General features: G+C 39.9%; 2 protein-coding genes across 3 annotated transcripts in view; both read left to right on the top strand.

Annotated features, from left to right (window-relative positions):
• Positions 1-1,006: 1,006 nt before the first annotated feature.
• On the top strand, positions 1,007-8,287 carry LOC105398414 (zinc finger protein 761). 2 transcript variants are annotated; one of them, XM_038115228.2, is made up of 10 exons: positions 1,007-1,503; positions 1,572-2,844; positions 3,012-3,236; positions 3,562-3,740; positions 4,613-4,772; positions 5,286-5,479; positions 5,700-5,800; positions 6,268-6,375; positions 6,823-6,977; positions 7,572-8,287. In XM_038115228.2, exons 1-10 carry the CDS (start codon positions 1,169-1,171, stop codon positions 8,055-8,057), a joined length of 3,216 nt encoding a protein of 1,071 aa, XP_037971156.2. In that variant the 5' UTR covers positions 1,007-1,168; the 3' UTR covers positions 8,058-8,287. The 2 variants fall into 2 exon arrangements, with proteins under 2 accessions (XP_037971156.2, XP_037971155.2); XM_038115227.2 differs by having other exon boundaries at positions 6,253-6,375.
• Positions 8,288-9,384: 1,097 nt separating this feature from the next.
• The window catches only part of LOC105393939 (von Willebrand factor A domain-containing protein 8), a 34,586-nt gene continuing 31,306 nt past the window's right edge, over positions 9,385-12,664 (top strand). Inside the window, exons 1-5 of the mRNA XM_048622479.1 lie at positions 9,385-9,731; positions 9,838-9,961; positions 10,349-10,484; positions 10,812-10,979; positions 11,375-11,539. Coding sequence (XP_048478436.1) covers positions 9,548-9,731; positions 9,838-9,961; positions 10,349-10,484; positions 10,812-10,979; positions 11,375-11,539 — 777 coding nt within the window. The 5' untranslated portion in view covers positions 9,385-9,547. The remainder of the gene's footprint in view (positions 9,732-9,837; positions 9,962-10,348; positions 10,485-10,811; positions 10,980-11,374; positions 11,540-12,664) is intronic.

Here is a 12,664-nt window from a genome sequence, read left to right as displayed (position 1 = left end):
TTTCATATAATACAGCTTAAAAAATATTTGTTTGTATACGGATTATGCTGTTAATAAACATACTCGTACTATTCCTAATATATGAATATTTCTTGTTCACTAAAAACATTCGGGAATTTGTATTTTCGGAATATAAAAAATTCGGAATTCGTAATTTTAACAATTCGATATAATAAATAATCGTACTTTTGAAACATCGAAATTATAATATTCGGAAATATGACTTTCGTCATTTTAATTAATCTGTGGTATGAAATTTCGTTTATTATACTATTCGTGATTTTCGCTATTCGGAAACTTAAAATTCGGGATTGTGAATTATTCGGAACTATGAAATTCGTAATTATGAAAATCGTTATTTTCATATTCGTAAAAAAGTAATTCGAAATTCTGTAGTGTACCCGTACTGAAATGCATTAGCTTATTTTTACATGTAATTAAGTGCTAATAAAATCTGTTTAGATAAACTTTTCATGTCCTGGGTTCGATATTTCATCAAGGATGGAGTGCAAACCCAGAATAATAACGGTCTCGCTTAGTGCATAGCATAGATAAGTTTTGTTATTTGTTTTGCTTCTTTGCCAAAACTCAAATGTGTAGTAGTAATATTCACTTTATTACACAGCTTTATTGAGATATTCACCTATTTTGCAAATAATATCATGGAAGTAATAAGTACTTTGGCGCATCAAATCATTACTTCGCCAGTGTAAGTCCATCAAATGCGCATAGCTGTCATTTTGTTCTGTGTACTGTGTACTGCTATAGTAATGTATAGTGCTGTTCAAAAGTCGTTCGTCTACCAATCGATATTTCGTTTATTGAAATATTGTTGGTAATGCATTATGATAAAAAGCCAAACCATTTACCTTATTCCATAAATAAGTAGGCTTTTATAATATTACTTTGATAAGGGTTAGAAATCTTTACGATTTTAATAGTTTCGCAACTATCGATAAAGTAGACTGACAGAGGAGGAGCACGGAGTACATCACTATTTCTCTATTTACCCAACAGCAACGCCCGATCTTTTGCAAAAATGTGTTTTAACTATAAACTTTAGCTAGCTATTTGTGTAAAAATTAAATTGGCGGAAAGCTGTACTATATATTTTCCATACGGAATAAAAACTTGGACGTGAACGCGCCAGAATCGACTATAATTCGTGATGTCTTCAGACGACTCCGAAGATGAGCCACTTTCAGTTCTAGCGGCTAACAAGAAACTCATCCCAGAACCACCTGAATCAGAGGAAAACAACAGCGATGAGGAAATCGACAACGATATCATTCCTCGGAAGAAAAATAAACCTGGCCCAAAACGTAAAAAACTCTTCACAACTCCATTAGCTGAGAGGCCTATGGATGTGTGGCTGTATCTCAAAGATTTTAACCTCACGGGTCCATTTAGCTGTCTCTTGTGCCCCGAGTGGTTCATTAACAGAGCCAAAGTTGTTACACATTATATTTTAAACCACAAAAAGGATTTCTGTGGAATTTGCAGGTAGTTTGACTTCTTTAAACACTTTTTTATTTCAAGGCGTTAGTTTTCAACAAGTTTTCTTTTTCCAGATATTTTGTGCCAGACAGAGAAGCCTGGAATACTCACCAGTTATTCCATGTACCGTGGCAATGTTCACAGTGCATCCAGAATTTTGACACAGAATGTGATCTCCGCCAACATTTGAGCACCGAACACCACCTGGTGTACTGTAGACTCTGCTTCTTCCGGACGCCGGACAATGACCAGTACAACTGCCACTTGTTTGAGAAGCACAATGTGTCAAATATCACCAGTAAAAATGCGGAAGTCCTCTGGGAATTGGAATATGATGGATGCACCAAGTTTCTGTGTCTCCTGTGCTCAAACTCAAACATCCAGCACACAGACTTCTTCAACCATTACATGAGTTTCCATAGACTGACTCTGAAATGTTTCACCGCATTGCTATCAGGCAAAGATCCCCCATTCACCATAGTTGGGGCTAACTTAAGTCTGGAGTTTGTGAATAATTTAAACCTGCAGACCAGATGTGGGTATGTAGACTTTGATAATAAACCACTTGAAGACCCTGAACCTGAAAACTTTGATGATAACTTCATGCAAGCTCTGATACCTGAAGTGAAACAGGAAGTCAGCAGTGATCATGAGGTGGCTGATAAAGATGCTAGCAAAGATGAAACAAAATCAGTAAAACGAAAATGCTACTCCGATGATGATGATGAAAATGCTCTTTGGAAAACATACTTTGGTGATGAAGACTTTGATGTAACATCCACTGAAGTGATTGTGCTGCAAAAATGCTACTTTGAGTATGTGAACAAAACACTGATGGATATCAATTCTAATATTGTACCAGAAATCTCAGAGATAAACTATGAAAGTACTAAAGCTGATTTCATAATGGATATTGACTGTCCTTTGTGTAAGAGTAAATTTGAAACGGCACCTGATTTTACAGCTCACATAGCAAAGATGCATAATGTGAGAGCTTTGCCGGTCTACTCTTGCCGGGTGTGTGCCACCACTTTTGACACGGAGAGTGAGTTAACAGTCCATTGCATAGGAGAGCTAGGAGACTTTGAAGACTTGTGGATTTGTCAGTTTTGTGAGAAAGAGTTTGACTCCAGAGACGCCACTCGCAAGCACTTGACTGAGCACTGGAGCAGTCTGGATGCAGACAATTGCTTTAGCCCCCATTTAGGTTTCAAGTGCAAATACTGCCCTTGCTTGTTCTGGAATGAGACTGAAAGGGAAGCACATCAGAAGAAGAACCATTTTGACACAAAACATAAAGAGGAGTTCTACAAGTGTGAATCTTGCTCTGAGCTATTCAGTGATAAGGTAAATGTTTTAAACATAATCATCAATAAAATAAAAAAGTCTCTCATGCATTACAGCCCATGTATCCTATATAAAGCTTTTTGTGTGTGTCAATGAAGCCAAATAGTGATGGACCATTGCAAATATCATGAATGTTGATTAATTATTACTTATGTACTTACTTTCAGGTATGGTTCATATACCATTACTTGGAGCATCACCACAATGAAGACACGGAGCTGCCTCAGTACCTGATCAAGTGCTGCTTCTGCTGCATAGTCCTGGGCAGTGTGGACGACATGCGGATACACTTTGGGGCGGAACACAAGGATGCTACGAAGATCTTCTGCTCAATAGAGCCGTGTAGCTATAAGCCCTTGGCTCAGAGGAAGTCTTTCAAGTTCCATTTGAGGGTGAGTTTTGTCAATTATACCAACATAATAAGAATGGACACAATATACCTACCAATTATGGAAATGAATTTACACTATACATCTTCACAATCTTGTCCGTTACATAGCCACATCCCTTATTTTTGTTTTTGATGAACTGTGACCGATAAGAAACTAACATACCACTACCACTTGTAACTTGTTAAAAACTGTGTTTCTTTTCCACATTTTATTTTATTTTATTTATTATATATGTATATCTGAAGCTTACCTATGTATTTAGATATATTACATTGTATGTTGCGCTTGTAAATTGTTTAAAAAACGCTATTTCTCCCTCCCCCAGTCCATGCACCGGCCGCCCGACTTACACCCCTCCAGGCGCATATTCTGCCCGCAATGTGCCCGTGAGTTCAGCACGCACAAGGCGCTCACTGCGCACGCGCGCCGCGTGCACGCCGGCGCCGGCGCGGGCAAGTTCAAGTGTAAGCTGTGCCCGGCCGCGCTGGCTACTAATGACGAGAGGTTCGTGTTTTTTTTATTACCGATCTATGTGTCTTGTTCCGTTTATGACAAGCGTTAGCATTTTAAAGGTTTGACAAATCAAACAGAAGGCCTTAGAACGCTAAGGCAAAGACGCTAATGCGCTAAAACGCGCGTTTTAGTAAAGCGCGCGGAGTAAAATGGATGGTAAAATACCGTCAAACAGAGCGTCGGCGCTAGCGATGCGTTGCGTACTGCTTGACAAACCCTTTAAAATTTACAATCGCTAGTCATAAATGGAACAAGATACCTACATAAAGTTAGTTAGATACATATAGTTACTAAGATACATAGATTTCTATCCGGGGACTTGTTATATGACACAAGTAGCGGTGCGTCTACTGCAGTGCGCGTGAGTTTAGCACTCACAAGGCGCTCACTGCGCACGCGCGCCGCGTCCACGCCGGCGCCGGCGCGGGCAAGTTCAAGTGCAAGCTGTGCCCGGCAGCTCTGACTACTAATGATGAGAGGTTAGAGTGTAGTTCTCATTATCAGTATACCGTCACTATACTTCAAAAAGCAATTGGCTTGATATTTTGCTCAAAACTTTGTTTTCAAGCTCTTTATTTACGAAAACTATATCTATGTGATGTTACCTAGCGGTAGCCAATAAAATCTTATAATTACATGTTATTTTATCAACATGACAAATGATGAGTGTTTAGAAAACCCAAGAATACTTAGCTCTGAGCTGCCGATATTTTCAGTTCACTAAATTTTCATTATAATCTATTTTTCATTTCACTAAATATTAATTTCTGGAAATGCCTTCCTGTATCACCTATTTAATTTAAAGGAATACATGGACTTAGCAATCACCCTGCATACACATTAACATTAGCATTTTATTCCAGAAAACTCCACTACCTTCTCCGCCACCCGGGCCGCAACCCATTCGAGTGTGATGTTTGCCACAAAACATTCAAATACAAGTCTTCAATGTACACACACAAGGCCACACACAAGACCAACCAGTGCACGTATACTTGCTCGTATTGCAACAAGACTTTCTCGGTAAGTTTAGAATTTAATTTACCATCGATAAATAGTTGTTTAGTTGTAGAAAGAGAAGGTTCTACTTTCAGAATAGATCAAGTGGCCTATTCTGGAATATAGTGTCAAATGGATTTAGCATTTAGCAGCACTAGCGCCACGGAAGTCGATAGAACTACATTAGTTAGGTAGGTAGTTTTTTTGGAATTTCAGAGTGTAGTTCAATGCATCACAAACATTTTGCACAGGCTTTTAGTAACTTTAGAATATAGAATCAGACTTAGTTATATCTGCCAATAGGCGCCAGGCAACGAATGTAAATCCCACTCGTTCAGTACTTACTTTGTACTTCATAAATCATACCAACAATGCAGGCAATTTAGTCCTTGGAGATATGCACAAAGGTTCCACTCGAGAAAGCCAGGGTACCTACCCCTGGCTTTCTCACAGAGATAGGATAGAATGCAAACAATTGAGCTTATTCACCACTAAACTTCACACAAATTACAATTAAATTCCTTCCATCACTGACAGAAGCGCGACTCCTACCGCGAGCACGTCCAGATCCACGAGGGTCCGCGCCACGCGTGCTCCTACTGCCCCATGCGCTTCGTGCAGCGCTCCAACATGCTGCGCCACGAGAGACGGCATACGGGCGAGAAGCCGTACACGTGTCATCATTGTTCTAGAACGTTCTCGGATAAGGGCGCTTGTAGTAGCCATATGAGGTGAATGTGGACTTTATATCCTAGTTGTTAAGGTACATAGTTTGACGAATAAAGAAACTGTTGTGTAGACAATAGGAGACATACGGATGAGAAGCCGTCGCATCATTGTTTTACAATGTAGTATTTGAACATTGAATTTGAACTTTATTTCATAGTTGCACCAGCTAAGTAATACTTTGACTATCTTTTTTTACTAATATTGTATTTTCTTTTGTTTCAGAACGCATGTGCGAGACAAAATATTTTCATGCATGTACTGCCCACAAACGTTCGTACAGAAATCTAAGCTCACCTACCACATCCGGAAACATACTGGAGAAAGTAAGTTGAGTCCCAAAGAGCCTGTTGCATGATTGTTTGTGATAGAGAGATTTTATGTTGTGAAAATGCAGATAAAATATATATTTATGTTTTTATTTTACTACTCTTTCATGCTGACTAATTCAGAACAAAACAATTTGTTCAAATAATTGATTATACACGGGTAAAAACAATTCCTAAGTAGTTTTATTTCATTCAGATCGCTCAATATTTTACGATAGCACTCATATGTTTGCACTGTTCATAAATAAAAATGGCTGCTAAAAGGCTAGACACCTTCACAGCTAACATTACATTCAAATGACACCCTTGTCTCTGAGGAACCAGTCCCTTGATGATAATCCAGGTCCGTTTCAGACTTGGATGCGTCCGTCTTTTGCGCCAAATATTGCAAGACTTTTACATTCAAAATAAATCTGACTATTTAAGAGCCCATCCCACAATGACAACAGGCGTGGTTGTTCCAGAGCTGGAGACGTGCGCGGTGTGCGCCAAGGTGTACACCAGCGCATGCGCACTGAGAGAGCACATGAAGTCGCACAACAAGAACGCGCAAGTGCCGTGCCCTATCTGTAGTGAGTAGCTATCATCATCTTCAGCTGGTAATACACATATGCCTCATCTATGTAACGCCTAAAGAGCATTAACTGCGAGGTTTGATGTAGATAAGGTTATGAGTGTGCTCGGGTATCATAAGAATAACAATAAATGAAAAAGAGTGTAAAAGACTACGTCATTTAAACTAAAACATAATAGGCGATGCTTTGCGTGGCACATGCCTCGGCAAGTATGGCCAAATGAGCATAGAAATCTATATCAACAACAAACAGAGGACCCGGATTTGATTCCTGAAATAGATAGTGATTTGTGTATGAAAATTGAAGAACGGTTATATTTATTTATAGTTTTATACTTTATTATTAAACGCACAAACCGTTTGTAAGCTTCGACTATGTTCACAAAATGAAATTTAAGTTTAAAAAGCCTTCTACACCCATTAAAGTCTGTCTTTTTACTTCCAGAGAAGCGCTACCGCGACCACCGCTACATGATCCGGCACCTGCGCACGACGCACCACCGCGCGCAGTACCCGTGCCCTCTCTGTCAGAAGCAACTAGCCAGTGCCGTGGCGTTGAGGAGCCATGTCGTCACACATTGCACGAGGAAGAATCTACAGGTACTTATGTCCTTCTTTCACTTCTCTGCTGTGCCAGAAGCAACTAGCCAGACACACATTGCACGAGGAAGAATCTACAGGTATCTCCTTCTCTCTCTCTCTCTCTCTCTCTCTTCTGTGTCTATCTCTCTCTCCCGTGCCACCGCTACATGATCCGGCACCTGCGCACCACGCACCACCGCGCGCAGTACCCGTGCCCTCTCTGTCAGAAGCAACTAGCTAGTGCCGTGGCGTTGAGGAGCCATGTCGTCACACATTGTACGAGGAAGAATCTGCAGGTATCTCTTCTTTCAAATGTCTATCTCTGTATCGTGTCCAAGGGTGGCAGAAGCAGCTGGCAAGCGCCGTGGCGTTGCGGAGCCATGTAACTTGACCAAATGTCAATCGGAGCGGAGTTTTCATATCATCACGTTTTACACGCAAATGTATATCATCGTCCCTACTTGACGTTTCACTATTGTTTTTATGAATTTAAACAACAATTTACTTGCGCTTCTTTCTTTATCATAAGCCTGTGATCCGACCAACCCATGCCCCATTTAAAAAACTACATTATTTACCATTATATTATTAATAATCACTTATCTTTTCCAGTGCAAACTGTGCCCGAAGTCGTTTACAATCAAGAAGTCAATCCTGAGACACATACGCCGGCGCCACACGGCCAAATTGGCAGAATTTGGCGGCAACACCAAAGTGTTCATAGATGTAGTAGACGTAAGACGAAGCGTTGCCAAACTGGGCCTTGATGAGGAAATGATCACTCGCATCTTCGGCCCTCCCAAAGAACCTCAGCCAGAGACAATCACTGACCATTTTGTAAACATTCCCCCACCTGAAATGGTGGTTACCAAAGAAGAACCACTGAGTGAAGAGGAAAATCTTTCCGGTGATGATGATGATGATGACGATGACGTAGACGTTGAAGCCAAAAGTGACTCTGAATCTGCGAAAAGTACTGATAATAAGAATGCAGAGATTAAGAGTGAGCCGCATAGTCCTAAAAGCGAATCTGAGTTGGAGCCAACAGATTTTGTTAGTGTGAAAATTGAACCAATAGATATGGATGAAAATCCATAAAATGTTAACATATCTTGCTATGATCTGAAGCACATTTTAGCTACCTAATTAGTAGTTTCTTTAGGTGTGTTTGTGTCTTGTTATTTGTATCTTTGTTATGTGCAATTTATATATGTATTGTATAGACTATAGATGTTGATAGATACGTGTATCTAACTAAACGAGTAAATCTATCTACTTAAACATAATTATACTTCTTATTCCTACTATCCTACCTTATAAATAGAAAATAAACGTTATAAATTATGTAATTAATTTGTCTTTTTATTTGAATAAGTAGTGAACCTTTTAAAACAAGACTTACGGCTAAAAGAAGTAACATAAATATTGATATCAGTTCATGGATTTGAATAATATTTATTTTTATTTTATTATTTTATCCTTCGCTAAAGAAAACGATATTGTAAAAGAATGAGGCGTTTGTTAAAAAAAAAAAAGTTCCTTTTTGGAGAAATAGATGGCGTTGTCTGGGGTTGTACCAACTTTCAAACCCTCAGAACACACTCAGATCACAATATGTTATTCTGTGAGGCTAACGAAATGTGAAAGTGACGTAGGTAGGTAGAATTGTAGTATTATTTTCTCTATGATGTCGATGTCACTGTTGCTTCAGCGTTCAGTGCGATTGTGCGTACAGCCGTTCTTTTCAAGTTTTCTCAGTTTCCTTGTGTTTCTCCTGTATTAATTGAGTTGTAGTTGAGCTATCTGCTCCTCCTCCCTTGATACTGTATTGTTAGTGCACTTGAGATAGTGACTCTTTTGAGATAGTGACTCTTGTGAGATAGTGACTCTTGTGATAGTGACTGCTATACTGTAATAATGCCTAGGGACTATGGATCATGGTCCCTTGCCAATCTGAAGATAGAGTTACGAAAACGGAATGCCAAACTAACTGCCAATTTAGGATCATACAATAAATAAAAATAGAAAATCAGTTCTCGCACGCAGCACCCGTTCAAACGGCGCGCATAGAGATAAGAACACTACGTGACGGCGCGGGTAGAACTATTCACAGAATACTTAGCACTATCCCAAGCCACATGCAGTCTGAGCCTCGGAAGGATGGCTCGCGCTACCACCCGACATTTAATCACAACTAGTGAGTTCTTATTCTGAGTTTAGTACTCTTTGCTCTCTATGTAATTTTTGACAGTTGGTACACTGCGTTTTCACGCCATCTATCGGCTTAGCCAAAAGCTCAACTGACAGCTGTCAAGGAAAACGGCTCATTGGATTTTTATTAAACTGATTTTCCAGGCTGATTACAAGTTAAACCTGTGGCATAAAAAAAATTAAAAAATTTGATCAGCTGTAAAACGTCACTTTGACAGTTGACAGATTTTAGATTGTAGTAGACTTTGGACTTGATAAATATTGCAATAAAACGCGATTTTTACGCAATAAAAAACCTTTTACCTATCATAATGATACATTTTTGAAAGAAAATAATATATTCCATTGGTAACTAGACAGTTTTTATTTATAAAACCATGTATAAGCCAGCAGTGACCGTTCGTAGGATCGATGTTTTGATACGTATTTTGAGCGGCAGAAAAACGATAGTTTCCTCAAACTGCGTCCGTGGCTACTCCAGTGAGGGGAAAGTGACCATCGGGGACGTGACCAAGGAAATAGAGACACCTTCGAATGTTGAATATGTCCCCAGAAAATACTGTGAGTAAACTTGCTGTATTATAACCTCAAAATGTTTTGTTTGTTTTGCTCAAGACAAATAATAAATTGTATTAGATTTCATAATAATTTGTCAAATTTGTTTAAGTGAAAATAAACGATGGGGAGCTTAAAAATCTGTCGCAAAGTACACTAAGAAATTTACGCTGGATGATGCAGAAAGATTCTCTCGGCCAAGATATGTTCCTTCTTGGAAGACCAGGACCACACAGGTTTGTTTTAATTCATTTCTAATTTATAAGTCTTATACATCATGTGCAAGTAAGCCCTATCCTAAATGAGTAAAAATAAGTTTTTTTTAAATTCCATAATAATAAAACTTTATATTCCTCTTCTTCAATTGTGTAAATGCACTAAGCTATCTTCCTCCAGTGTTTTGCTACTCTTATTGCGAGATCATTGGCCTTCATCAGGTCTCCTTGACTGCACTTTGGGGCATTAGGACACTATAAGATGTGACATAGTCTGGAGGCTTCCGCAACTGCATAGAGTGCTGGCATTGGCTGGGAGCATATCCCATAACCAAACTTTATATTGAAAGTACTACATTACTTACATAAATATAACATAATATATTTATACTGTACCTGTTTTTGCAGGAGACAAGTAGCAATGCAATACTTGGAGTTGACAAAGAGAGAGATAGAGTATGTGGCCCTCACCCGAGACACAACTGAATCTGACTTGAAGCAGCGGAGAGAGATCCAGGACTCCACCGCAAAATACTTTGATCAGGTGTGTATTTTGTTACATAAGTTCAATAATACCCTAAACAAAGTATATTAACTATTATTGGATGCACAGCTATTAGTAAAATATAGATAGGTACATAGTGTATTGTTTGAATATATACAATCCTAGTGTATGGACTAGAGATAAGATGCATGTGTTAACTTTACTTTAGCACCAAATAAACGATTTGTATTTGTATTCAAATTTTGAACTTATTTCAAAAACCAATAATGTTGAGAAAATATAGTTTTAAACATGAAGTCAAACCCAACTTCCACATTTCCTAAACTTCCTGAGTGTGAAGTATTCAATATTTTTACCTCATTCCAGAGTGCAGTGAGAGCAGCAGTAGAGGGCCGAGTCCTCGTTCTCGAAGGCATAGAGAAGGCAGAGCGGAATGTGTTGCCAGTGCTAAATAACTTATTAGAAAACAGGGAAATGCACCTGGAAGATGGAAGGTTCTTGGTGCCTGCTGAGAGATACGACAAGTTGTTGAAGGTATTTTTATGCATATTCCTTAAGTAACTTTTTTGTTATTGTCACAGACACACTATTAAAAGTTAGTCTGTTATAATCTTCATAAATAAAAAAGAAATATCAAGGCGCCGACACACTAGCGGACGCGGCTTACGGACGCGGCGGTCAGCCACTAGACACTATTAGTCGCGGCTCATAGCCGCGTCCGTAAGCTGCCTCCGCTAGTGTGTCGGCGCCTTAAGTCAAACTTATAATCCATATAATGCCGATAAAATAATATGGAGTCTAAAAACAGGCATATTGACTGGATGAGGAAGGCCAGAGTGTTGTGGCGCTCCTTTGTAGAAGCCATGTCAGTGGACGATTACCAGCTGCGATCGTGAACTCCTGCTAATTAATTCCTCTCACTCATCCAGGAGCACGGCGAAGAAGAGTTACAAAAATGGCGTCTCGTTCGCGTTGATGAAAACTTCCGTGTGATAGCGCTGGGGCTGCCTGTGCCTCGGTACAGCGGACAGCCGCTGGACCCGCCGCTGCGCTCACGCTTCCAGGCCAGAGATGTCACTAGCATCGCCTTCGGGGTAAGCGTTTAACACCAGATAGTTCCATATCTCGACACTACATGGCGCTGTTAGGATTTTTGGCGTTATTGCTTGTAGCACTCAGTGATGTAGCATAGTTAGTCTACATTCTACAACACTATAGTCTCTGGTATAGGTATATAGAATATAACTTCCGTGTGATAGCGCTGGGGCTGCCGGTACCTCGGTACAGCGGACAGCCGCTGGACCCGCCGCTGCGCTCGCGCTTCCAGGCCAGAGATGTCACTAGCATCGCCTTCGGGGTAAGAGTTGAATACTAGATAGTTCCATTTCTCGACACTAGGTGGCGCTGTTAGGATTTTTGGCGTTATTGCTTGTAGCAATCAGTGGTGTATCATGGTTAGTCTACCTACACTATAGTCTCTGGTGTAGGTGTCTAGAATACAACTTCCGTGTGATAGCGCTGGGGCTACCGGTGCCTCGGTACAGCGGACAGCCGCTCGACCCGCCGCTGCGCTCGCGCTTCCAGGCCAGAGATGTCACTAGCATCGCCTTCGGGGTAAGAGCTAGTTCTATTTTTCAACACTAGATGGCGCTGTTGTGATTTTATCCCATAATATAATTGTCCCATAAAAAACCGGACACCCATGAATGCCCATGATTAACACTAGGCTTTTTATAGCAGTTTTCTACCTACATGCCAAATTTTATAAAAAATCTTCCACCCGTGAAAGAATCACAGGAATCTATCCACCCATACTTACATATTTTCAGGATTATAACACTATTACACAGTAGGATTTTTTATCCCAGTAACGTTATAAAATATATCAGCATCAGTATTAGTACATATTATCTCGAATACACGCTACACATAACACAAGTACAATTTATAGCAGTGAAAAGGGAAATCCTTTTTCGATCGGAAACTACTGGGGAATAATACATGACTCGACGAATACATGACTCGTGAGTTTAACTATGTAAAGTTGTATTATTATGTGATACATATGACATACTTGACTTTATATCAGACTACATTACACGACAGCATACAGTACCTACATACGGTACAGTACATACATACCTTTGACGGTCGAATGGCGTAGTGGTTAGTGGCCCTGACTGCTATGCCGGAGGTCCCGGGTTCGATTCCCGGCTGGG

Source organism: Plutella xylostella, chromosome 8 (genome assembly GCF_932276165.1).
Source record: "Plutella xylostella chromosome 8, ilPluXylo3.1, whole genome shotgun sequence".
NCBI lineage: Eukaryota > Metazoa > Arthropoda > Insecta > Lepidoptera > Plutellidae > Plutella > Plutella xylostella.
This window is presented reverse-complemented; position numbering and strand designations above follow the sequence as displayed.